The sequence below is a fragment of the Lissotriton helveticus genome, chromosome 2_1, assembly GCF_964261635.1.
Source record: "Lissotriton helveticus chromosome 2_1, aLisHel1.1, whole genome shotgun sequence".
NCBI lineage: Eukaryota > Metazoa > Chordata > Amphibia > Caudata > Salamandridae > Lissotriton > Lissotriton helveticus.
The window spans coordinates 1,315,215,217-1,315,242,711 of record NC_136059.1 but is presented as its reverse complement, the minus strand read 5'-3'; the positions used below and the strand labels follow the sequence as shown (position 1 = coordinate 1,315,242,711).

At 51.1% G+C, this 27,495-nt stretch overlaps 1 protein-coding gene across 1 annotated transcript in view; it reads right to left on the bottom strand.

Moving 5' to 3' along the window:
• The window catches only part of ELP1 (elongator acetyltransferase complex subunit 1), an 861,256-nt gene that overhangs the window by 426,168 nt on the left and 407,593 nt on the right, over positions 1-27,495 (bottom strand). Inside the window, exon 22 of the mRNA XM_078676240.1 lies at positions 3,415-3,494. Coding sequence (XP_078532366.1) covers positions 3,415-3,494 — 80 coding nt within the window. The remainder of the gene's footprint in view (positions 1-3,414; positions 3,495-27,495) is intronic.

Sequence of the window (27,495 nt, the reverse complement as noted above, 5' to 3'; positions counted from 1 at the left end):
AGTAGCTGTTCACCCAGACAACTATAATGTTATATGTTAATGCTAAATGAAACTGTAGAATAAGAAAGTTGTTTGCAGATTTTATGCAGCATCTGACGACTAAGTTCTTACTGGTGCTCACAGATTATTGGCATCTAAATTGTCATACTCCCTCTTTAAAATCTCAAACAGTAGGAAAGGATGAGAAACCAGTAGAAGGAACCAACACAGATTAAGGACATGCCCAAATCCATTTTCAGTGTGATGAAGCGGCTGTAGGATGGTATGGTTACTAATGTTTAAAACACAAACAATTGTTCACATCTTATTACCTGTGGCCAAAGACCATATTCTTATTGGGACCAGGAAGCTTAGACGGGTATACATAAGCTTATTCCATCTTATACCTTCTGTCACGCACAGACTAAGTCTAATTTCTATGAAGTGGCAGTAAAGAATGTCTGTTAGACCTGACAGCCTTAGGGTGGTCTGTCCCCCACATTTTTGCCTTCCTCTGCCACATTTCTGACCTTGTTTCTGCTAGTATAAGGACTCTGCACACGTTACCAGTGCTAGAGTGGTTGTGGTCTCTCCCCTAAACATGGTAATATTGGTTCATCCCCAATTGGCATATTTAATTTATTTAGAAGAGCCAAGTAAAGTTGTAACACATGTACCCAGGGCCTGTAAATTAAATGCTACTAGTGGGCCTTCAGCACCAATTGTGACAACCACTGAAGTAGCTCTTTAACCATGTCTCAGGCCTGCTATTGCAGAGCCTGTGTCTGCAGTTTACAGTGTCATGTTGACCTGGCAAAATAAACCTTTTGCCAGGCCCAAACCGTCTCTTTTTATGCATGTAAGTCACCACTAATGTAACCTTGGGCAACCCAGAGGACAGGGTGCAATCTTTTAAGTTTTACATGTCCTGGTAGCGAATAACTCTCAAATTTGTTTTTCACTACTGCAGGGTGTATCTCTCCCGTACGATAACAATGAGATTACCATATCATATTTTATGAGACATTTCCAATTGGGAAGACATAGACCCTTCAAGTCTGGTAGCTCTGAACTCACAATTTAAAATCCAAACTTATGGCGAAGTCTGATTTTAAATAGCAATTCTGAAAATGCCACTTTTAGAAAGTTCACCGGAAGTTAGGCGTAAAGGCGTACAATAGACCACAGCAACACTCACGACACCGCCGGACGAGTGCCGCCTTGGAAATTCCAACACACAGAACAGCTGACATTGCACGTTCTCTTCGGTGGTGACTAGATCTAACCAAGGCTCGCCCCACTGTCGAAAGAGACCTTGCACCACCTCCGAGTGAAGACGCCATTCGTGATCCATCATGCACCGGCAGCTGAGTTCATCCGCCCTGGCATTGAACCGTCAAAGAAATGCTTTAGCCATTTGGTGCATATAGCCTGTCTTTGAATACACGGCTCGGTATAGTTGGCAGTTGGGATTTGTATATTCGTCCTAGGAGCCAAACACAACGGGAGCTTGGATGTGTCTCAATAGGCAATCTCTGGCACGATGGGAGGTAGGAGTTGGGCACAGCTTCTTATATCTGAATAGGGTGAGTCCTGTCCACACACAAAGGGCTGCATACCCCCTGTAGTGAGTCTGGAGCCAGGGGAGGAAGAAGGACTGCTGTACTGTTGAAAGACTGTCACTCTGCTGGTCTCCTGTTTGCTGTGCAGATATGCTGCCCTGGGTGAGAAGGACTAGACCTGCCTCTTTTGACCCCAGAACCCAGAGTGACTCCAAGGGCTAGTTGAATGCCCTCCTGACCTGAAGCCTCAGGGACATAACACTCTTCCAAACGCTGCACCTGCACTCTACCATCTGTGAGTCTACCCTGACAAGTGGTGCCACCCCTGTCCTGGGCCCTTGGAAGTGGGCCTAAGGTGCTTGCCAGCAGATTGCACCTGTCGCAAAACACTTGCATTGCCACTGCAACCGCATTTTGAGACCGGTGCATTGCCTTCGGACCAGACACTGAGCAACACTTTCTCAGGTGCAGGCCCTTGCATCTGTCGACAGCAGCCTCGACTCCGCATTGCAGATTCACCACTCATCGAAATCGAAGCATTGCCTCAGCTGTGCATCACATTCCTGACACCTTACTTCGCATTGCAAGCCTCATCGGCGGGATCCTCAACGTAGACACTACAGAGCCTCACACTGCCTCCTCGCACCCCAGAACCAACGCATCACCTCGGCTGCGCTATGCATCTTTGACGCACATCCATGCAAAGCTCCACACCAGGCTATAAGTTACTCTGTTCAACAGACCTAACTGGGTCCCTGGAGCCGGCCGTGCTCCATCACGGTCCGCCTGAATTTGTAACTTTGTCCCGGTCTGGTACAGCCAGATACCCCCAGTAGTGCTTTGTGGTGCGATCTCTCACTATAACATTTAAAATTCAATAACTCCAGTAATACTCATTGGATTTTTGTTGTTTTGTTTTTGTTACATTTATTAAATTCAGAGCTGTTCTTCTAACCTGATTTGGGATCCATTTTATATGGTCTTTTCACTATTTTACTGTTTGAAGCGCTGCACAAATACTTTGCACATTTGCCACTAAGTTAAGCCTGACTGCTCTGTGCCAAACTACCAGAGGGTGAGCGCAGGTTAATTTAGGGTTTGCCTGTACCATGCCCTGACTAGGATTATGGTTGCTGCTTGACCGGGGTCATACCCCAGTCATCCAGTAACCCAATTTCTAACAAGATCTATCACTAAAATGCTTCAATTGACAGAAGAGCCAAACAAAGGTCCCAATGTAATGGATAAGAGGTCTTCATCTGTGCTGTAAGATGCCTGCAGGAGGGAAAAGGGCCATCAGTGTAGCTACAGTACAAATCATACAAAGTAAGTAAGTAAGTAAGTAAAAATGTTATTGCTCAATTATTTAAAATCATAGCAATATGCACATACAGAGATATACAGACATACAAATCATACAAAGCTAGGCAAGCAAGGAGAAGTTGGCATAACAGAGGAAACAAACAACTGGTACAAGCAAAAATGGTATTCAGAGACCTGCTATTTGCAGCCCAAAAACTGAAGAAAAAATTAATTGTCCAGAGATACCATGTGTGTAAGATGATCATTGTTTTCTACAGTTACTGTCCTAATCCACTTCTTCAATATAAGGAATTTGACCAGCCTAGATATCAAATAAACTTTACATCTAGTTGTGAATGGCTCAAAGAAGACATGGTGTTACTCAGGCTCTAAACCTAAGACTCTTCAATTTACTAGGGGCTTTGCTGAACATGTGAATGTACTAAACTGACACATAAGGCTAGTGCAAAAACCAGAGCTGACCAATGTAAAAACTGCCTGCTGCTTCAGTCTTTGGAAAAATGTAAGTACATGTAAGTTTGAGCAATATATGGAAATAATTTGCACTTACTTCAATTCTGTCAAAAACAAATTTATGTTATTTACAGAATCAATCTGCTTTACAAAGATCTCCACATTTTCCAGAAACACCTAGAGCATAAAAAGAAACACCTGATCAAAATCAAGGAAAATATCACTCTAAATCAATGCACTGAATATTTAGCAGCTAACCATCATAAGTATCTTCAATAATATTCTATTCTGCCCAGGAAAAGGTTTTTTCATAACAGAAAAATAACATTGCCTACGTGGATACATCATTTCTTTATACTTTGGTTTTCTTTTTAACTGGTTTTATTCATTCACTCATCCACACATTCTTTGGCCGGCGAGAACTAAGCAAATGACAGGTCAGTCAAAAGACAATCACTCCAATGGACCCAAATCCTCCACCCCAATTACTTTTAACATGAATCCCACAGACCTCCCACATACAGTTTGTGCATGTCGCACAAGTTACTTACTTGTGTAACAAAATATCTGTAAGAGACATTAGTTAGTGATAGATTCCTTACCTTAGAATATCCCCAGGCGTCAGACAGGATCCGGAAAGCTGTTTCGTCAGCAGTACTCCTGCGCGTCGGTAGGCATCGTCGTACGGCTCCACATACGTCGCTGGGGTCGTAGTCGCCGCGATGACGTTGCTGGAGCTACTTAGACGCGCCTGCGCGCGCTGACGTCAGTTCTGTACACGACTTTCCGTGCCAGGAACGCAGAGCCATGCAAGATACTGACCACTGATGCATTGAAACTAGGGCCTTGAAAGGGATGACCTTAATCCTAGAAATCAGTTCGCAGAACTGGGAGGATGGGTGGGGCGGTAAGGAATCTTGAAAAAAGGAGGGTTGGGACCGGGAGCCGATATTTATGCAGGTCCTGCACACATGGCTCCGAGGAGAACGTGTCTACAAGGAGTATTGCCGGCAAAGAGCCCCGTTTACGGTGAGCCCGTCAGGCATTGCAGTGCCGGCCCAACGAAGACCAACGCCCAATGATGAAGCATGTCACTCCTCGGGGTGTGTGAGGGCAACATGAAAAAATACCTGTCTTTTCCACTCCCCCTCCCACCCTCACTTTAGGAACTGCATACTCCTTGTCAAAGCGGTAAGGAATCTATCACTAACTAATGTCTCTTACAGATATATCGTTACAGTTAAGTAAGTTGTGCATCTGAAACAGGCACATTAGTGATAGATTCCTTACCTTAGAACAGATACCCCTGTAATACCAGCCCCAGGGGTGGGTCTGTGAACAAAGATCACACCATAAAGTCACGGAGAACAGAACGGCCAAAGAAGCCGTCTCCCCAGACTTGGCTGTCAAGGCAATAATGCTTGGTAAAAGTGTGCAGCGAGGCCCACGTGGCTGCCTGACAGATATCTTGCAGGGGGACACCACGTCCCAATGCAGTAGTAGCGGCAGTCGCACTGGTAGAATGGGCACGCAAACCCACCAGAAATTCCTTTTTAGCCAGAGAATAACAAGAAGACCCAGTGGGAGATAGTCCTCTTGTGTACAGCCCAACCTTTCTTGGCGCCCATGTAGCCAACAAAGAGCTTGTCATCCACCCGGAATGGTTGTGTGCGATTCAGGTAAAATGAAAGCGCACGTTTTGGGTCCAGACAGTGGAGCCTCTCTTCCTCTCTGGAAGGATGCGTAGGTGGAAAGAAAGTGGGCAAGGTGATAGTCTGCCTAATGTGAAAAGCAGTGACAACTTTTGGCAAGAATCAAGGACTAGTGCGAAGCACAACCTTTTCTGGATGGACTGACAGAAAAGGTGGCTTACAAGAAAGAGCCTGGAGCTCACTCAAGCATCTAGCGGAGGTGATGGTAACCAGGAAAGCAGTCTTCAAAGTCAACAAACGAAGAGTACAGTTGTGGAGTGGCTCAAAAGAAGAGCACATCAAAAAAGTAAGTACCAGATTCAAGTCCCTCTGCGGCATCACAAATGGAATAGGAGGGAAAAGGTGAGTAATGCCATTGAGAAATCTATTAACAACAGGGGACTTGAAAAGAGGGGGCTGATCAGGAAGCCTGGGAAAGGCAGAGATTGCAGAAAGCTAGTCCTTGGTAGTGCTCAGAGCAGAGACCTGCTGGGCCAAAAGAAGAAGGAACAAAAGGACGTCTGAAAGAAGGACAGAAAGGGGATCCACCGCCTTTGCTGTGCACCATGCCACAAATTTGTTCCACCTGCAGGCGTATACCGATTTAGTGGAGGGATGCCTGGCTGCCAGAATGACATCACAGACTTCAGGAGGCAAGTCAAACGGAATCAACTGTCGCAGCTCAATCTCCACGCATGTAGGTGGAGGCTGGGCAGGTTCGGTGGAGGATTGTCCCCTACTGCTGCGACAGAAGATCCTCCCGAAGAGGCAGTCAGATCGAGGGATCCATGCTTATACTGAGTAGCTCGGGATACCAAACTCTTCGAGCCCAGTCCGGTGCCACAAGAATGACTTGGGCCCGATCGCGCCTGATCTTCTTCAGCACTCTGGGTAGAAGTGGTATAGGAGGAAAGGCGTACAATAGACGGCAGCTTCACTCGTGACGAAAAGCACTGACGAGCAAGTGCCGCCTTGGCAATTCCAACGCACAGAACAGCTGACATTGCGCGTTCTCTTCGGTGGCGAATAGATCTAACCAAGGCTCTCCCCACTGTCGAAAGAGACCTTGCACCATCTCCGAGTGAAGACGCCATTTGTGATCCATCATGCACCGGCGCCTGAGTTCGTCCGCCCTGGCGTTCAAAGAACCTGCCAGGTCTTGAACCGCCAAAGAAATGCTTTGACGTTCCAGCCATGTCCAGAGGCGCCGAGCCTCCTGACATAGAGTCCACGACCCCACCCTGCCCTGTTTGTTGAAATACCACATGGCGGTGGTGTTGTCTGTGAACACCTGCGCCACCTTCCCCTTGACAGAGGGAAGGAATGCCTTCAGTGCAAGAAGGATCGCCCGAAGCTCCAGAAGGTTGATATGGAGCCGGGCTCCGCCGGAGACCAGTTGCCTCTGATCTCCGCCTCTCCCATGTGGCCACCCCATCCCAGGAGGGACGCATCGGTCACCACTGTGTGCTCCGGTTGGGGAAGGGAGAGGGATCTTGTCGCTGACCCAATGCTGATTCCTGAGCCACCACTGCAGTTGTTGTGCAAAGCCCTCCGAGATCTGGACGTAGTCGGACAGGTTCCGCTGATGCTGCGTCCACTGGAACTTCAGGTCCTACTGCAGAGCCCGCATATGCCATCTGGCATGGTTGGTGAGCAGGATTCAGGAGGCCATGAGGCCTAGCAGCCTCAAGATCGTCCTGACCGAAACCTGGGACAAGGGCTGAAAGATCGGAATCATAGCCCGAATGGCCCGGACTCGCTGTTCAGGAGGATAGACCTGAAACTGCGCCGTGTCCAGAACCGCTCCGATGAAGAGGCACTTCTGAGAGGGGATCAGGTGTGACTTCGGTACGTTGATGGAGAACCCCAGAACATGCAGGAGGTTGACCGTAGTCTGGAGGTGGGAGTGAATATGCTACTTACCAGTATGCATCTGTTCTTGGCATGTAGGGCTGCTAACATTCATATCTATTGCATAGATCGCCGCCTAGTGTTGGGTCCGGATGATTGCACATTGTTGTCCTGGAAGAGTCTTCGAAGTATCACGAGATAGGTGGCTCCTCCCCTGGACTACAGTGCGCATGGGCATCGACTCCATCCCCAGATTGTTTTTAGCCATTGTGGCAGAGATGGAGTGAAATAGTGTAAAGGATGTCCATGCTAATGATGAATGCAAGAGAGTATCTGCAGCCGCTACGGGCACCGGGGAGGAGGGCGGGCGATATGAATGTTAGCAGCCCTACATGCCAAGAACAGATGCATACTGGTAAGTAGCATATTCAGTTCGAGGCATGTGGGCTGCTAAATTCATATCTATTGCATAGAATACACAGCAGTCCCTCCATTAAGGGCGGTTGCCCGTGCCAGCTGCAGAAGCTTGAAAAAGTGTCTTGAGAACAGCCTGTCCTACAGCTGCTTGCTGTTTGGAATGCACATCAACACAGTAATGTTTGGTAAATGTGTGTGGTGTAGCCCATGTGGCTGCTCTACAAATGTCTTCTAAAGGAATGTTCCCCAGGAAAGCCATGGAGGCCCCCAACTTGCGTGTGGAGTGCGCCCTTGGGGGTATTGTTAAAGTACGCTTAGCCTTTTGATAACAGATTTGAATGCACTTAACAATCCATCTGGCTATTCCTGCTTTGGAAATGGAGTTGCCTTTGTGCTGCGCTGAGAAGGCAACAAAAAGTTGTTGTGTTTTCTTAAAGTGTTGCGTTCTGTCAATGTAGTACATCAACGCCCTCCTAACGTCCAATGTATGAAGCATTCTTTCCGCTACTGTTTGTGGGTTTTGGAAGAATGCGGGTAGGTCAATAGTTTGGTTGATATGAAACTGTGACACTACTTTAGGAAGGAATTTGGGGTTAGTGCGGAGCACTACTCTGTTTGAATGTATTTGGATGAATGGCTCTTGGATCGTGAGCGCTTGCAGCTCACTAACACGTCTGAGCGATGTAATAGCAATGAGAAAAGCCACTTTCCAGGTTAGAAATTGAATTTCGCAGGAGTGCAGTGGCTCGAAAGGTGGACCCATCAGCCTAGTGAGGACCACATTGAGGTTCCACACTGGAGCTGGTGGTGTTCTTGGAGGAATGACTCGCTTCAGTCCCTCCAGGAAGGCTTTAAGGGCAGGTACCCTGAAAACAGAGAGATGCTGCCTATTCTGGAGATAAGCCGCTATGGCGGATAAGTGTATCCGAATGGAAGCGTACGCTAGATTGCATTTGTAAAGATGTAACAAATAGCAGATGATGTTAGGAATGGATGCGTCTAGCGGGTTGATATTGTGGTCTGTACAGTAAACGACAAACCGCTTCCACTTTGCTGCATAGCAAGCTCTGGTAGTGGGCTTTCTTGCCTCCCGGATGATGTCCATGCATTCTGGAGGCAGGTTGAGGTAGCCAAATTCTAAGACCTCAGGAGCCAGATCGCCAGATTGAGCTGTTGCGGATCTGGATGCTGAATGTCTCCATGGTTCTGCGTCAGGAGCGTGGATGTGAGATGCAGCCTTTGATGCGGTACCACGGAAAGTTCTAGAAACGTGGTGTACCATGGTTGGCGTGCCCATGTTGGAGCAACCAGGATGAGAGTCATCGAGTGTTGCTTTAGCTTTCTTGCCACCAGCGGAATGAGAGGCGCTGGGGGAAAAGCGTACGCAAATTTGCCTGACCAGTTCATCCATATCGCATTCCCTTGCGATTCCGGGTGAGGGAACCTGCCGGCAAAGCTTTGGCATTTTGCGTTTTCCCTTGTGGCAAACAGGTCTATCTCTGGATGACCCCACTGCTGGAAGTACGGATGGAGTACTGATGGATGTATCTCCCACTCGTGCATTTGATGGCTGTATCTGCTGAGCAGATCCGCCATTTGATTGTCCTTGCCCGGGAGGTGTTCTGCCATGAGGAAAATGTTCCTCTGAATGGCCCACTTCCACATGCTCTGAGCCAGATGAGACAGCTGTGGCGAGTGAGTGCCTCCCTGTTTTTGGATGTAGTACATGGCTGTCATGTTGTCCGTCCGGATCAACACTACTTTGTTGCACAGATGTACTTTGAAGGACTTTAGCGCCATGAAGATTGCCATCAATTCTAGGTAGTTGATGTGCAACCTCTGTTGCTGGGTGGACCACAGTCCCTGCACAGTGTAGTGGAGCACATGGGCTCCCCACCCTTGGAGAGATGCGTCCGTCGTTAGGATAATCTGTGGCACTGGCTCTTGGAACGGTCGTCCCTTGCAAAGGTTGTGTGGATTCCACAAATGCAGAGAGTTGTATGCCCGACCGGTCACCAACACTAGGTCTGTCAGTTGTCCCCGAGCCTGTGTCCACTGATTTGCCAAGCATTCTTGGAGCGGACGCATGTGCAACCTCGCGTGCGGGACTATGAAGATGCAGGAGGCCATCATGCCTATCAACTGCATGAACACTCTCGCTGGTAGGGAGTGTTGCGGTCTGAACCTCTGGATCAGCGATTGAATTGTGTTGATCCTGACTGGGTTTGGCTGAGCCATAGCAGTCAGGGTGTTTATTGTCGCGCCCAGATACTGCCGCACATGGGCTGGCTGAAGGTGCGACTTTGGGTAGTTTAGCGAGAATCCCAGACTGTGAAGGAGGTGAATAGTGTGGGACATGTCTGTGGCACACTGTTGTTCCGACTTTGCTTGAACAAGCCAGTCGTCTAGGTACGGGTAGACATGTATGTTCTGCCGTCTGAGGTGCGCCGCCACTGTCGCCAGACACTTCGTAAACACTCTGGGGGCAGTAGTCACCCCGAAGGGTAGGACTTTGAACTGATAGTGCCTGGGTTGAATGGTGAACCTGAGGTATTTTCTGTGGGATGGGTGGAGTGGGATGTGGAAATAAGCATCCTTGAGGTCCAAGGTTGCTAGGAAGTCCCCTTGGTTTAGCAGTGGAAGAATTTGCTGCAGTGTCAGCATGTGAAAGTGTTCCGACAGTATATACATGTTGAGAGGGCGTAGATCCAGAATGGGTCTGAGGGATCCTTTTTTGGGATGAGGAAGTACAGGGAATAGACTCCTGTTCCTTCCTCTTCCACCGGTACGAGCTCGATTGCGCCTTTTTGCAGCATCACCACAACTTCCTGCTGCAATAAGTGCAAGTGCTCTTCCGACATAGGACGGTGTTTTGGGGGAATGTTGGGAGGAGTGGATGTTAACTCCAAACAATAACCGTACTGGATAAGTTTTCTCACCCACCTGTCCGTGGTGATGGACGTCCAGACTGGCAGGAACTGCTGGAGTCTCCCCCCGACAGGTGTTGGATGGTCGGGGGGCAGTGACAGAGAGTCACTGTTTGTTGGCGGCAGAGGAACGGGAGTGGTTGTTCCCTTTGCCCCTGCCTTTGGCACTGTTACCTCTGTAACCCCCTCTACCCTGCTTGGGGTACGAGGATTGTGCACCACTTTTTGCGAATTGTGTTTGTTGACCCAACTGTCCTCTGGTAACACCACGTGCTCCTGAGCGACGAAAAGTGCTTCCCCTGAATTGTTGAGACTGAAGCGCCCCCATGGACTTAGCAGTCTCATTGTCCTTTTTAATCTTTTCCAGGGTGGTGTCAACATCTGGACCAAACAGTCTGTCTGGATTGACGGGCTGGTTGAGTATTGTAGTTTGAATATCGGGTTTAAATCCAGATATGCGAAGCCAAGCTTGTCGCCTTAACATGACGCTAGTGTTAATCCCCCTAGCCGCTGTATCAGCCACATCAAGTGCACACTTTATTGCTGCGTTTGAGATGAGTTTTCCCTCTTGTATGAGCATTTCGGCCCCTTCCTTAAACTGATCAGGTAGGTGTTGAAGGAGCTGTTCTAGGGTGTCGTAATGCGCCCTATCGTATCGTGCCAATAGTGCCTGTGTGTTTGCTATACGCCAGATATTGGCAGCTTGCGCAGCCACCCTTTTGCCGGATGCCTCGAGCACTTTCGACTCCTTGTCTGGGGGAGGAGCTTCACCCGTTGTTTGGGAGTTCGCCCTCTTGCGGGCATTGGCGACCACCAACTAATCCAGAGGCAACTGTCCCCGAATATATGCAGGGTCTCCAGGTGCCGGCCTGTATTTCTTTTCGATACGTGGGTTCACCACTCTCGCCCTGGTAGGTTCCTTAAAGATTTCTGGTGCATGTTTAAGGACACCTTTGAGCATAGGAAGTATTTTAACTGTTCTGTCTGAGACAGAGAAAGTGTCAAACAAAAAATCCTCCTCTACCGGGTCAGCATGCATGTCCACATCATGATTTGCCGCTGCCCGCTCTATCAAAGCATTAAACGCTGCAGAATCCTCTGTTGGTGATGTACGTGCCCCAAACCCCTGTGGATCTTGTACCACCTGATGTTCACCTTGGTCCCCAGTATCGCCATATGAGTCCAGTTGAACATCAGGGTCATTGTCAACTGGGAAATTGTACTGGTCATCTTGGTCATCATCCTCTCCACCCGATTGGTCGGGGGAAGGTGATGGACTCCTTCTCGGTGGTGGCAGAACTGGTTCAACAAGGGCAGGAATGTCCTGTGCCGGCCTTTTTTTTTTTCAGTGGAATGACATAGGATTCCAGTGGTTGGGAAGTGATTTTCCTTTTGTAGAGGGTCAATTTCCCCGTTTGGGCATCAATGTAATGCTCTGATTGGTCTTCAGAGGCGTGATGTCGATCCAAGCTTTTGTGCGTGGAAGTGTCCGACGTGTCAGCGATTTTCGGCACCGATCTGGGTGCAAATGCCTTCGGTGCCACCTTAGGTGGCAGAGAGTAGAGAAGCTTGGCCGAGGTCTTCGGAGGTGTGTCCACCGAGTTCGGAGCCGACGGCGTGGGAGCCGTTGACGACAAAGTCTTTTCCCGAATCCGTTTGAGGGAGTCGGTGACCTGCTTAGTGAAGGAAGCAGAGGGTTTAGAAACTGACGGCCGATGTTCGGTAGCGTCGGAGTCCCTCGGTGTCGACGAGTTTTCCGTCGACGAATCTTCGTTACTAACGGGTCGCGGCTCAGTTGGAGCCTTTGGCGCCGACGCCGTTGCTGCCGATCCGGCATCTTTGTGCCGATGCGTAGTGCTCCCTGTCTTTGGGTCATGGCTTTTAGTGGACTTTGACTCGACTGTGCGTTTACTGGTAGGCGCCGCAGTGGCGGCCGAAGGCGTGTCAGCAGTCTTCGAGGTCCGCGCCGGAGCAACTGTGCTTGACACTTGATGGACGTCCTTCTTAGAGGATGATTCCTTGGGCACCTTCTGCGGCGCTGTCGACTCGACAGTCTTCTTCGACTTCTGTGGGCCGGAGGTCGACGGAGTCGAAGAAGGAGCAGGCTTCGCTATTTTGTATTGGACATCGGCCATTTTTTTTGTTGTCGAATCCGATGGTTTCGGTTTCGATTTGGATGGGACGTCGGCCATCTTTGGTGCCGTCGAATCCGAAGGTTTCGGTTTCGATACGTGTAATGGCGGCTCCGCGTGAGTGTCCGTGGCCGGGCCAGAAGGCGGGGCCGTGGATAGCGGTGCTGGGTCGTGGGTAAGGCCGAGTGGCGATCCCGTGACCTGAGCCTGAGTCATGTAGCTTTCGGGGCATAGCTCTTCCTCTGAGCGATCTTCCGCGGCCCCATAAACTTCTTCGTCGTCCCCAACTCCTCGACGTATTCAAGGTCCAGGGCCTGTCCTTCGACTTGGTCTTCGGGCTCCGCCTCGACCTCCGTCGACGGTGGAGAAATATGAAGATGATGGCTACCGCCTTCTTCTGCGGGGTCGTCGAATATGTCGTCGGGTGCCGGGGCCGCTCGCTGGGCCTCGAGGCGCGCCGCGCGCCAATGCTTGAGCGTCTTCTTTGACCTGAATTTTGAACAGGCCATGCAGTTTTCCTCGTTGAGCTCCGGCGAGAGGCATTTATTACAGACCGGATGCACGTCGATATGTGGATATTTGGATCCACAGACGGGGCAGAACTTGAACGGGCTCCGCTCCATGTTAAGTTCGTCGGGGTCTTGCTGCGACGAGAGGGCCTCGATGTCCGAAGAGTTACTCGACTCCGCAGAATTCCGGCTCAGAGAGTCGGAGGATGCTGGAGACCGTACGCAAACAATACCGACGCAGGTAACGAAGGCCTTTTGGCCTTAAGAACAAAGATTTTCGGTTCCGACACGGAGACGTCGAAACCACATCCGAACCCAATGGCGGAAAAAAAGAATCTGGGGATGGAGTCGATGCCCATGCGCACTGTAGTCCAGGGGAGGAGCCACCTATCTCGTGATACTTCGAAGACTCTTCCAGGACAACAATGTGCAATCATTCGGACCCAACACTAGGCGGCGATCTATGCAATAGATATGAATTTAGCAGCCCACATGCCTCGAACACAACTGTTAGGGGCGAGCCCGCCTTCAACAACGAGTCGTCAAGATAGGGGAAGACTGAAACCTCTGATCTGCGCAGATGAGCTGCGACCACCGGCATCACTTTCGTGAACACCCGAGGGGTGCTTGTAAAGCCAAAGGGGAGCACGGTGAACTAAAAATGATCCCGCCCTACCATGAATCGCAGGTAACGCTGGTGGGCCGGCAGGACAGGGATATGAAAATAGGAGTCCTGCAGGTCCAACGCTATCAACCAGTCTTGCGAGTCGAGGGCAGAAAAGACCTGAGCAAGTGTGAGCTACTTGAACTTCTCCTTCCGGAGGAAGCGATTGACATTCCGAAGGTCCAAGATAGGATGCAGCCTTTGTCCTTCTTTGGAACCAAGAAGTAGTGGGAGTAACAACCACAACCTGCTTCTGGCATCGGAACGAGCTCGATGGCCCCCTGGCCAAGAGGGCCTTAACTTTCTGCTGGAGAAGTGTCAAGTGATACCCTGACATGCGGTGGTACTGAGGCGGCATGGCTGGAGGGGTAGACTCGAAGGGAAGGGAGTAGCCCCTTCGGACCAGTTGCAGAACCCACCTGTCATACCAGTTACTTACCTTTCGGTAACGATGTATCTGGTAGAGACGATTTTAGCTGCAGATTCCTTCACGTAGAATTATCCCCAGACGTGGAAACTGAATCCGGAAACTTTTTTGCTACAGCATTCCTGCGTGCCGGGGTGGGGCGACATCACGCGACTCCACCCAGGCGTCGTCCGCGCACGTGACGTCAGCGAGGTCACATAAGACCCGCCCCGGCGCGCCTACGTTCGTTTTCTTCTGAGAACTTTTCCGCACCACAAAGCGGAATCACCAGGTAAAAAACTGTGGAAGCATGGGAACAGTGTGCGAAGAGCAGAAAATTGGAAAGAAGCGGTGACTAACCACACCACACAAAATAGTGACAACACCATAGAACCCAAAGACAGGGAAAAAAATAGAGCAAGCAGATCCCTGCGCAGCCACCCTGTCAGCACATAGACAACCTCCCGCTCCCATGCCCCAGAGGTAAGGAACATGCATAAAGTCATGGTACACGTAGGAAACCTACCACCCCCATCCTGAGAAAGGGGACCAGTCCCAAGACAGACAGGGACAACAACCCTCAAAGCCACCCCAACATAGAGGACAACCACCTCAAGGGACAAGGCAAGGCCAGATGACCCTTATTCAGGGGAAGAGCACTGGAAGGAAGAGAGGGAAGGGAAGGACAGGGATAGAAAGCAATCTCCCCCAAGCCTGGAGTAGCCAGAGCAGCAAGGCACCGGAACACCGGACCCCATCCTCCAAGAACCAGGGAGGAATGAACCGCCCCCAGATGGAGCGACCCGTCAAAAACAAGGAAGACACTCACAGGAAATACAGCCCTCTACCAGGAGGCGAGTACCGAAGACCAACCTAAGGGTCCTTACAGAAAAGGGGAGGAAGGGCGGGCCGTGTAGGAATCTGCGGCTAGAATCGCCTCTACCAGATACATCGTTACCGAAGGTAAGTAACTCGTACATCTGACAGAGACTACTAGCGGCAGAGTCCTTCAAGTAGAATAGATACCCTAGCAATACCCCCTGGGAAGGAGGGTCTACGAAAGGACCCCCACCAGCCAATACAGAACAGGGGGCCCCTCAAGGGACCAGATCTGTGGACCAGAAAGAACCTTGTCCCTGCCAGGCAAGGGGAGCCCCCACAAGCAGAACCCCCCAAGGGGAAGTAGGAAGGAAAGAAGGCTGAAGAGGCTCATACACTCACAGCAGAGAAACCAAAGGCAAGGGCCGAGAGGCCGAAGCATCCCACTCCCCCACAAGGCAACATAACGTCCGCTCAAGACCAAGACAGGAAAGCGGAAGAAGAAAAGCCTAGAGGGAAAAGAAGGCAAACCCACTCCAGATGGAGAGCAGCCTGCTAGCCAGAACAGCGCCGGCAGTCAAGCCGCCAGAAGCACAAAGAAGAACAGCCCGAGGCCCCAGGAAGGCCGAGTAGGCAGCGCCTGGCGAGGGAGAACACAGAAGCATCCCAGACCTCAGGATAGGAGCGGGGAAAGGAGGAGACACCCGGGCCACCACTACGAGTGGCCGTACACACGACCTCAAGGAGCAAACCAACCTACACAACCGCTATGGAGAGCAGGCACCCGAAGGCGACCAGAAAGCTCCAGCAGAGCGCAAGCCATATGACCTAGGGTACGATGAACCCCAAACATGGGAACCCTCTGTGGAAGAACTTTCGCAGCAGAGGAACAAACAAAAGAGCCACGGGGAAAAAACACCCCCACAAAAGGCTTGACAAGCAGCCCAATCAAGCAGAAGGCCTAATCTCAGAGCCAAATCTGCGCAACAATTCCAACACATAATCAACAAAAGGGCCGTCCAGCAGCCAACAACGTCAAAGGCCCAAGAAGGTCGCAATGGCCAAAAAACGCACTCCACAGTCAGAGCAACCAGCCTAAGAAGGCCCAGACTCAACCCGACTCAGGAATCACTGATGAGGGGACGGAGAAGGAGGATGATCAGGCGGACGAGGAGGACGGAGCCCTGCCAGGAGCCTCTGGATGACAGAGTCGGCCGTGACATGGAACAACATACTGCCATCAAACGGAAGATCAATGAGTCGCTCTCGAATATTCTCTGGGAATACACCATCACGAAGCCAAGCATGGCGACAGAGAGCGATCGAGGAAGCCATGGCCTGGCCAAACACCTCTGAAATATCCAGGGCGGAGTGGAGAATAAACGCCGCAAGCTCGCGGCCATCCAACGCATGATGTCGCAAGTCCACCTGACCACCCTCCTGGGACGCTGCAGATCCCAGAGACTCAGTCGAGTCCCACAAACAGGAGGAGGCCTGAGCCAGCACACACAAGGTGTTTAGGGCTTGCAGGGCAGCGCTGGTTGAGGCGCACATATTGAGCGCCCAAGAGTCCAGCCAGCGGGCCTCGCGGGACGGCGGAGTCAGTAGTGGCGGCAGGGAGGGAAAAGCAGTCCGCAAAAGAGCACTGAAGGCAGAAGGGTGGAGGGAAAGGCACGCCGGGTCATGCGGCGCCGGGAGATGCTGGTGCAGAAGATGCTGAGGCACCGGATCCCATGAGGCAGTACGCCTCCAAGCCCCCGTCAAGGAAGAAAGGAGTGAACCTTCAAATGGAAGCAATAGTTCCCTCCCACCAGAGCCCTGGTGGAGGACCTCCAGTAGATGGTCCGCCAGAAAGTGAGCCACCGGGTCACCCATATGCAGGATGCCCACAGCCGTGGACACCACGTGAGCGAAGGCCGCACCCGCCTCCGTAGGGCCCCGCAGCTGGGATAGCAGCTCCTCCGTGGGCAACGGCTGCAAACTAAGGCGGCCGTCCCCGAGGCCAAGCGGGGCGGGCAAAGGGCCAGACCTGGAAGTCAGAGGGAGCCTACGAATGAGGGACCTGCTGCTCTTCCAACGAACACCTCTGCCCCACGAAGGGCGCAGAGCCGCCCTTCGACGCTGGTGAAAAAGACACCACACGGCCACCCGTCTCCGGGGAGGATGACACCAAAACGGCTGCCTCCGGAGAAGAAGAAGAGTTCAAAGATGAATCAGTGGTACGACCCCTGCATGGACCCGTAGAGTCTGCCGCCTGAGGCAGAGTCCCGGCACCCTCTGGTGTCGCGGGACCAGGTTCCTCCCAGGCGCCCGCACCGGGTGTAGGAGAGTAGGGTCTGCAATCCTATGATCACCCAGATTTTTGCTTTTTGCTTCACTGGTTTACGACTTTCCCTGGCTGTGGGCCTGCTAATCAGACCCACAGCCTAGCTGTTCTCTCTACTCCAAATTGTACCCAGGTACTGAATTGGCACTGGGCCCTCTCAAGTCCCTGTACCCAGGGCTGAGGTGCACCCAGAAGTCTCCCAGGGGCTGCAGCATGTATTATGCCACCCCTGGACTGACTAACTAAATCTGACACAACTAGCTGCACGACAGCTGGGGCAAGGTGGTGTAATCACCCTTTGCTATAGATATAGTATTCCTATATCTAAACCTAAATGGGCACACAGATCTCCTATCAGTCACTCCTATGGCAGGCCTTAACAATCCTGAAGGCAGAGTGCTTGGAATCGTGTGAGATGGTGCTCTGGCATGAGCTGAGCCTGTCTGCGGCTTTCGGGATCCATCCCTTAGCCGTTTCCATGATATCGCATACCATATACTCTTAAGTGCATTATAATCCTCGCGGTTATATGCCAACTCTGGTATCGCTTTATCAAAACATGTCGAGTAAGGTGTCATACGAATTGGAATACTAACCCCTCGCCAATTCTGGCGACGGGGTTAGCATTCCACCCTTCTAGAGGGACACGACATGTATGTAGCCTGTAACCCCGGTTAAAGTCAAACAGAGCCTTAGCTCCACAAAATGGATGCTGCCACCGAGACACAAGTCTGCCCTCCTGCTGCTGGGAGTCCTCCCAGAGCAGGAGGCAAGGACAAAGGGTTTCCTGCCAGGGGCGGTGCCAGCACCGTCCCAGACAGGGTTTTGTGTATTCTAGGTAGGCAGGGCTTTAGAGGAAGGTGACTGCAAGCGGCACCCCGGTGCTCACTGTGCATAGGCCGGCTTGAACCAGTTCCAGGGGCACACCAGACCCTGAGCTGGGGAAAGCCCGCCAAAGGAGAGGGGTGTAACCACCCCCCTCCTAGTCCCACCCATAGGGCAGGACTTAGTCGCGTGCCAGCCCCTTTTTGCAGGATAAAGGTAGGAACTGGCCCCTTCCAAATCAGATCATCTTTGAATCCTGAAACTACTTTCCACGAAAGGAACTCAAGACTTCTTCCCAAGATTCTCCCTTGTGACTAAGGAGTAGTCAACCTGCAGCAGCAGGCACCAACCAAGCATCGCGGTTTGTTGCCAGTCTCTCCTTCGGATCAAGACTGCTCCAGCACGACGAGAACCGGCTTCCCTGGCACCTCTGACCTCAACCTACATCATCAGCCCAGCTGTGATCCGTGGGTGTGACGAGACCTCGAGGGACCGGCCATCTTCAGAACTGCACGACGCTTGTCCAGCACGACTCCCGAGTGACCCTCGACTGAGTGCTTTGGGGTAAGAGAAGCCCCGACCCTGAGCAGCTCCAGCACCGAAGTTCAGCCCCCCTGCATCCACGAGATCTGCGTGGGGCCCTTCTGCTCTTTGCTGCTAACCGCGTTGTCCAGGTCGCTTGCCCGTTGGCTAGTGGCCCTCTCACGACGCTCCACGACGACAACCACTGCTGGTCTGGTTGCTCCAGACTAGCCCTTGCTCCCCTCCAAAAGAGGAGCACCCTGGACCCTCCTGGTCCACTCAAGACGCCATTTTAGGTCCACCGCGTGGGCCTTGCATTTGCCAAGACTTGTTGCCCAATCCTGGGTCCAGCGAAGTCGACAGCAAGTACCTTCGCGGGACAGCTCGCACCTCCATCCTGGTCGCCGACAACGCCTCCTGGTCCGAGAGACTGCAGAGCCCAGCAGCGCCCACTCACCTGGCTGAGGTGACTTCGTCCGGTGCCATCCTGGTGCCCACTCAAATCACTGGCTAGTGATTCAGAACTTGGTCCCCTCTGCTTACAGGTTTCTTCTTCCCTGATCCAGGCTTGGATCACTCCGAACTTTCTTCACTGGCCGCCTGCCAGCAACTCTTTCTTCAGGCTCCTGGATCTTCAACGAGGGTTTCCGACGCAACTTCAGCCCTATGCAGCCGCAGCCCCTGGGCTAGGTAAACTGAGTACTCCGGTACTCCAGCATAGTCCAACACCCTAAGTGTTCGGATCCACTCCCGTTTTCGACCCACCTAGTCGGGTTCGCCCGAGAACAGTAACTTTGCAACTTCTAGCCTCCATAGACTTTTTCCCGCCTTACGCGTGAGAGTTCCCACTCTGCACACGACGTCCACAGGCCTCCTGCATCTATTCCCAGTGTTTAGAATTGTAGGCCTAGCGATTCCTGAGTCTAGAAAAGTATTACTTACCTGCTAGCAAGCTCGCATTCCAGTTACTGAGTATATGGTTTTTCGTGCCCCTAGGGCATCTGTGTAAATTGTGCGACTTAAAGTATTTTCGTAAGAGTTTTGTTGTGTGCTTAGCTCCCTGACTCATAAAGAGTTCAGGGTAGACTTGTTATAAATAAATATCTGTTTATTTTCATAACAACTTGTGTGGTGTCCTTTCACTTGGTGTTCAAGGGGTAATGTGATGGTAAAACAGCTGGCTTAACACGCCCTCTAGAGTCTTAGCCTTAGACTGCTCGTATCCATGCTACTAGGATAGCTGGTCTATAAGGTTGACTTACAACCAATCATCAATAAGGGTTGTTTGGACTGATACAAAGTGCTCACTAGAATAGTGAACATTATATATCAGGCCAACTTCTCACATTGGTGAGCAGCGGTTGGGATTTGAGCTTGCTGTTGTTTTACCACACATATCCTAAGAATATCTTGTGAAAGATCACATAAGTACTAAGGTACATATAACTTAGCTTAGAATACTCTGAGTTCTACTGAACCAGCTGTTGTAGCTCATAGGGCCTAGCACACCCTAAACTACAACTCTAGCCAGGGATCAGTAGGCAAACATATAGTGTAGGTAAGTGCACCACTTACACCTCACTAGAAAAGCATATCTACCCAGGGAGAGTCTACTGAGACTCCCCTTGTGGATCTTGACCCTCCACAGGTCAAATCAAGATATGCAGCTCTCAGTTTCCAGGAGATGAGACAAGTGTGTACCTCCATGAAATTGAAACAGGGGTCTAACCCCACCATTCCCTTCCTGATAGGTCTCTTAGAGACATATGATGCGAGAAAGATTTCTCAGCTAGATGGGAATATGCCAGCCTTAGAGGGTACCACTGGGGATCCAGACCTCCACAACACTGTAAATGCAGTTGAGGAGGAGGAGCCTGAGGAACTCTCTGGGGATGAGGTAGACAAAGGTCTTGAGGTAGTCAGAAGGCTAACTAGGGCCAACATAGACTTGCTTGGGCTAGGATCTGGGGGACCCCCAGTACTGACCCTAAGTAGGCCTAATCTTGGAGTTAGGAGAGATAGATCTCTTTCTAGGGACTCCAATAGATCTCTGCACTCTAATGCCTCTTCTCAGAGGAGAAGGAACTCTCCACAGAGGAGATTGACTTCCCCTCAGAGAATGGAGCATGAAGCCAGGATGAGACAGGCTACTCTGAGGATTGAAAGGGAAGAACTTGCCCTGGCCAAAGAAAAGCTTGCCTTTGCTAGAGAGCAGCAGATGAGTGGGTTAGCTCCCACTGGTGGCAGCAATCTCCCAAGAGATAGAGAGAAGGGTTTAGATACTAAACACCTGACAAAAATAGTGCCCCCCCTTTAAGCAAGGGGATGACATCCAGAAATGGATGGCTGCTCTGCAGAGGGCCTGCACTGTGCAGGGCATTCCCCAGAGTCAGTGGGCAGCTATACTGTGGCTCTCCTTTGATGGTAAAGGTAGAGATAAGCTCCTCACTACAAGAGTGGAGGATGCTAATGATTACCAGGTCCTGAAAAATACACTGATTGATGGGTTTGGTTTAACCACTGAGCAGTACAGGTTGCTGTTCAGAGACACCCAGAAAACTCAGTCTCAGGACTGGTCTGACTTTGTGGATAGTGCCAAATAGGCTTTGGAGGGCTGGTTGCTGGGTAGCAAGGTTACTGATTACACAGGATTGTATAATCTGATGATGAGAGAACAAATTTTAAATAATTGTCAGAACCAGTTGTTGCACCAGCACCTTGTTGATTCAGATCTGACCTCTCCCCAAGAATTGGGAAAGAAGGCAGACAAATGGGTCAGAACAAGGCTCAAGCAGAACCAGAACCAGAACCAGGGTGGTCAGAAGAAAACAGACCAGAAGGGTAACACTAAGAGTGAACAAAATGACCAGAAGTCTTCAACAGGTCCCCAACAAACCAAAGAGGGTGGGGGTCAGGCTTCACAGCAGAAAAAGAAGACTGAAGAAGGCCAGTCAAAAAGGTGGTACCAGTACTGCAAAAGTAAGTCTCACTGGTTTAGTGAGTGCACCAAAAGAGGAGGGCAAACCTCTACCACTACAGCCCCTAAGGCAACTGCACCCCCTAGTACAGTCAGTAGTTGTAGTGCACCTCCCAAGGGATTAGTTGGGTTAACCTTGGGAACTGAGGAGTCTGACAACTTAGTTGGCACACTCACTCAGGCTGTCCTTGTCTGTACAGGGGATATGGATATATCCCCTGATATAAGTCCCAATACTTTGGGCAAATACAGGCAGACACCTTTGATTAATGACAAAATGGCTCAGGCCTATAGGGACACTTGTGCCAGTGTCACCATGGTGACACCTAACTTTGTGGACCCTGGACAGATCATGCCAGGTACAGATTTCCTGGTGACCAATGCCAGCAACGTCACTACCAGTCATAGTATGGCGATTGTTGCTTTCTCCTGGGGAGGGGTAAGTGGCCAAAAGAAAGTTGTGGTTAGTTCAGACCTCCCAGTGGATTGTTTGTTGGGCAATGATTTGGAGTCATCCCTATGGTCAGAAGTGGAGCAGAGGACTCACATGGAAATGTTAGGCTTGCCAGCACATGTGCTTGCTGTGACTAGGTCACAGGCCAGAAGATGCCCCACTGAACAGGTGCTGGATCCTGGAAGAAAGGACCAGACACCTTCCAAGAAGAAGAGCAGTAAGGGTTTGCCTTCCCCCTTGCCCCAGGTTGAGGATCAAGTCTCTGAGGAGGCTGATCTGAGAGAGCTGAGGGAAACTGAGCCTAAAGAGCTTGAACTTGATCAAGTTGAGTTTCTGGGCTCAGGGGGACCCTCCAGAGAAGACCTGGGGAAGGCACAGTTAGACTGCCCTTCCCTTGAACCCCTCAGACAGCAGGCTGCTGCTGAGGCTGCAGGGAATGCCACAGGTGCCCACAGGGTATACTGGGAAGATGAACTCCTGTACTCTGAGTCAAGAGACCCCAAGCCTGGTGCAACCAGGAGGCTGGTCATCCCCTTGTCTCTGAGAGGTTTCCTTCTCACCTTGGCCCATGAGATTCCCCTTGCAGGTCACTTAGGTCAGACAAAGACTTGGGACAGGCTTGTCTCACACTTTCACTGGCCCCACATGAATGAGAATACCAAGGAGTTTTGTCGCTCCTGTGTCACTTGCCAAGCCAGTGGTAAGTCAGGTGGCACAACAAAGGCCCCCCTCATACCACTACCTGTGGTGGGGGTTCCCTTTGAAAGAGTGGGGATTGACATTGTTGGTCCAATGGAACCCCAGACAGCATCAGGGCACAAGTTTATACTGGTGGTGGTGGACCATGCCACCAGGTATCCTGAAGCTATTCCACTTAGGACCACCACAGCACCTGTAGTGGCAAGGGCCCTAGTTGGAGTGTTCTCCAGAGTGGGCTTCCCTAAGGAGGTCGTTTCTGACAGGGGTGCAAACTTCATGTCAGGATATCTGACTGCAATGTGGAAGGAGTGTGGTGTGAACTACAAGTTCACCACACCCTATCACCCACAATGCAATGGGCTTGTTGAGAGATTCAACAGGACCCTCAAAGGGATGATTCATGGGCTACCTGAAACTCTTAGGAGAAGATGGGATGTCCTGATCCCCTGCCTCTTGTTTGCTTACAGAGAGGTCCCACAGGAGGGGGTTGGCTACAGCCCTTTTGAACTTCTGTATGGGCATCCTGTGAGAGGACCCCTGTGTTTGGTGAAGGAAGGATGGGAGAGACCTCTCAAAAAGCCTGCAACCAACATAGTGGACTATGTACTTGGTCTCCGCTCCAGGATGGCTGAATACATGGAGAAGGCATCCAAAAACCTAGAGGCCAGCCAAGAACTCCAAAAAGCTTGGCATGACCAGAAGGCTGTCCTGACTGTATACCAGCCTGGACAGAAGGTGTGGGTACTGGAGCCAGTGGCTCCAGCAGCCCTCAAAGACAAATGGTCTGGGCCCCACACCATCATTGAGCAAAAGGGAGAGGTTACCTACCTGGTAGACCTTGGAACTCCCAGGAGCCCCCTCAGGGTGCTCCATGTGAACAGGCTCAAGGCATATGTCGACAGGAAGGACATGAGCTTGCTCATGGCCACAGATGAGGGACAGGAGGAAGAGAGTGACCCTCTCCCAGACCTGCTCACTCAGAATCCTGATGATGGATCAGTAGATGGTGTTGTCTTTTGTGGCAGCCTCTCTGAACATCAGCAACAGGATTGCAGGCAAGTTCTGCAATCCTTCAGACATATGTTCTCTCTGACACCCAGTCAAACTGATTGGTGTACCCATGAAGTGGACACTGGGGACAGTCTGCCTGTCAAGAGTAAAATCTACAGACAGCCTGATCATGTCAGAGACTGCATCAAGAAAGAAGTGCAGAAAATGTTGGAGCTGGGAGTCATTGAGCCCTCAGATAGCCCTTGGGCTAGCCCAGTAGTTCTAGTGCCAAAGCCTCACACCCAGGGTGGTAAGAAAGAGATGAGGTTTTGCGTAGACTACAGAGGCCTCAATGCAGTCACTAAGACTGATGCCCACCCAATACCAAGGGCAGATGAACTTATAGATAGATTGGCTTCTGCCAACTACTTAAGCACATTTGACCTGACAGCTGGGTACTGGCAAATCAGGTTAGCTGAGGAAGCCAGGCCCAAGACAGCATTTTCTACCCCTGGTGGGCATTATCAGTTTGTGGTAATGCCCTTTGGATTGAAAAATGCACCTGCCACCTTCCAAAGGCTGGTGAATCAAGTTCTCACTGGGATGGATGACTTCTGTGCAGCATATCTGGATGATATTGCTGTCTTTAGCTCCACCTGGGAGGATCACCTGGTCCACCTGAGGAAAGTGTTAGAGGCCCTGCAAAAGGCAGGCCTCACTATCAAGGCCACTAAGTGCCAGATAGGGCAGACACAGGTTGTATACCTGGGCCACCTTGTAGGTGGAGGCCAGGTTCAGCCATTGGAGAGTAAGATACAGGCCATCAAGGACTGGGCTCCTCCAATCACCCAGACTCAGGTTCGAGCTTTCTTGGGCCTGACTGGGTACTATAGGAAATTTGTCAGAAATTATGGGTCCATAGTGACCCCCCTTAATGACCTGACAAGTAAGAAGATGCCAAATAAAGTTCAGTGGACAGAAAGCTGTCAGAAAGCATTCGATGACCTAAAGCAGGCCATGTGCACAGCACCTATCCTAAAGAGTCCAGACTTCTCCAAACCATTCATTGTCCAAACAGATGCTTCTGAGTTGGGTGTGGGAGCTGTTCTATCTCAGCTGAATTTTGATGGCAACGACCAGCCAATTGCTTTCATTAGCAGGAGGCTGACCCCCAGAGAGAAAAATTGGTCAGCTATTGAGAGGGAGGCCTTTGCTGTGGTTTGGGCCCTGAAGAAGCTGAGGTCCTACTTGTTTGGTACTCACTTCACAGTTCAGACCGACCACAAGCCCCTCTTATGGCTAAGTCAGATGAAGGGTGAAAACCCCAAACTACTTAGGTGGTCCATTTCCCTACAGGGGATGGATTTTACAGTGGAGCACAGACCTGGTACTGATCATGGCAATGCTGATGGGCTCTCCAGGTATTTCCACTTAGAGCAAGAAGACTCACCTGGTCAAGGTTAGTTTATTGTCCCAAAGTTTGGGGGGGGGTCATGTAGGAGAGTAGGGTCTGCAATCCTATGATCACCCAGATTTTTGCTTTTTGCTTCACTGGTTTACGACTTTCCCTGGCTGTGGGCCTGCTAATCAGACCCACAGCCTAGCTGTTCTCTCTACTCCAAATTGTACCCAGGTACTGAATTGGCACTGGGCCCTCTCAAGTCCCTGTACCCAGGGCTGAGGTGCACCCAGAAGTCTCCCAGGGGCTGCAGCATGTATTATGCCACCCCTGGACTGACTAACTAAATCTGACACAACTAGCTGCACGACAGCTGGGGCAAGGTGGTGTAATCACCCTTTGCTATAGATATAGTATTCCTATATCTAAACCTAAATGGGCACACAGATCTCCTATCAGTCACTCCTATGCCAGGCCTTAACAATCCTGAAGGCAGAGTGCTTGGAATCGTGTGAGATGGTGCTCTGGCATGAGCTGAGCCTGTCTGCGGCTTTCGGGATCCATCCCTTAGCCGTTTCCATGATATCGCATACCATATACTCTTAAGTGCATTATAATCCTCGCGGTTATATGCCAACTCTGGTATCGCTTTATCAAAACATGTCGAGTAAGGTGTCATACGAATTGGAATACTAACCCCTCGCCAATTCTGGCGACGGGGTTAGCATTCCACCCTTCTAGATGGACACGACATGTATGTAGCCTGTAACCCCGGTTAAAGTCAAACAGAGCCTTAGCTCCACAAAATGGATGCTGCCACCGAGACACAAGTCTGCCCTCCTGTTGCTGGGAGTCCTCCCAGAGCAGGAGGCAAGGACAAAGGGTTTCCTGCCAGGGGCGGTGCCAGCACCGTCCCAGACAGGGTTTTGTGTATTCTAGGTAGGCAGGGCTTTAGAGGAAGGTGACTGCAAGTGGCACCATGGTGCTCACTGTGCATAGGCCGGCTTGAACCAGTTCCAGGGGCACACCAGACCCTGAGCTGGGGAAAGCCCGCCAAAGGAGAGGGGTGTAACCACCCCCCTCCTAGTCCCACCCATAGGGCAGGACTTAGTCGCGTGCCAGCCCCTTTTTGCAGGATAAAGGTAGGAACTGGCCCCCTTCCAAATCAGATCATCTTTGAATCCTGAAACTACTTTCCACGAAAGGAACTCAAGACTTCTTCCCAAGATTCTCCCTTGTGACTAAGGAGTAGTCACCCTGCAGCAGCAGGCACCAACCAAGCATCGCGGTTTGTTGCCAGTCTCTCCTTCGGATCAAGACTGCTCCAGCACGACGAGAACCGGCTTCCCTGGCACCTCTGACCTCAACCTACATCATCAGCCCAGCTGTGATCCGTGGGTGTGACGAGACCTCGAGGGACCGGCCATCTTCAGAACTGCACGACGCTTGTCCAGCACGACTCCCGAGTGACCCTCGACTGAGTGCTTTGGGGTAAGAGAAGCCCCGACCCTGAGCAGCTCCAGCACCGAAGTTCAGCCCCCCTGCATCCACGAGATCTGCGTGGGGCCCTTCTGCTCTTTGCTGCTAACCGCGTTGTCCAGGTCGCTTGCCCGTTGGCTAGTGGCCCACTCACGACGCTCCACGACGACAGCCACTGCTGGTCTGGTTGCTCCAGACTAGCCCTTGCTCCCCTCCAAAAGAGGAGCACCCAGGACCCTCCTGGTCCACTCAAGACGCCATTTTAGGTCCACCGCGTGGGCCTTGCATTTGCCAAGACTTGTTGCCCAATCCTGGGTCCAGCGACGTCAACAGCAAGTACCTTCGTGGGACAGCTCGCACCTCCATCCTGGTCGCCGACAACGCCTCCTGGTCCGAGAGACTGCAGAGCCCAGCAGCGCCCACTCACCTGGCTGAGGTGACTTCGTCCGGTGCCATCCTGGTGCCCACTCAAATCACTGGCTAGTGATTCAGAACTTGGTCCCCTCTGCTTACAGGTTTCTTCTTCCCTGATCCAGGCTTGGATCACTCCGAACTTTCTTCACTGGCCGCCTGCCAGCAACTCTTTCTTCAGGCTCCTGGATCTTCAACGAGGGTTTCCGACGCAACTTCAGCCCTATGCAGCCGCAGCCCCTGGGCTAGGTAAACTGAGTACTCCGGTGCTCCAGCATAGTCCAACACCCTAAGTGTTCGGATCCACTCCCGTTTTCGACCCACCTAGTCGGGTTCGCCCGAGAACAGCAACTTTGCAACTTCTAGCCTCCATAGACTTTTTCCCGCCTTACGCGTGAGAGTTCCCACTCTGCACACGACGTCCACAGGCCTCCTGCATCTATTCCCAGTGTTTAGAATTGTAGGCCTAGCGATTCCTGAGTCTAGAAAAGTATTACTTACCTGCTAGCAAGCTCGCATTCCAGTTACTGAGTATATGGTTTTTCGTGCCCCTAGGGCATCTGTGTAAATTGTGCGACTTAAAGTATTTTCGTAAGAGTTTTGTTGTGTGCTTAGCTCCCTGACTCATAAAGAGTTCAGGGTAGACTTGTTATAAATAAATATCTGTTTATTTTCATAAC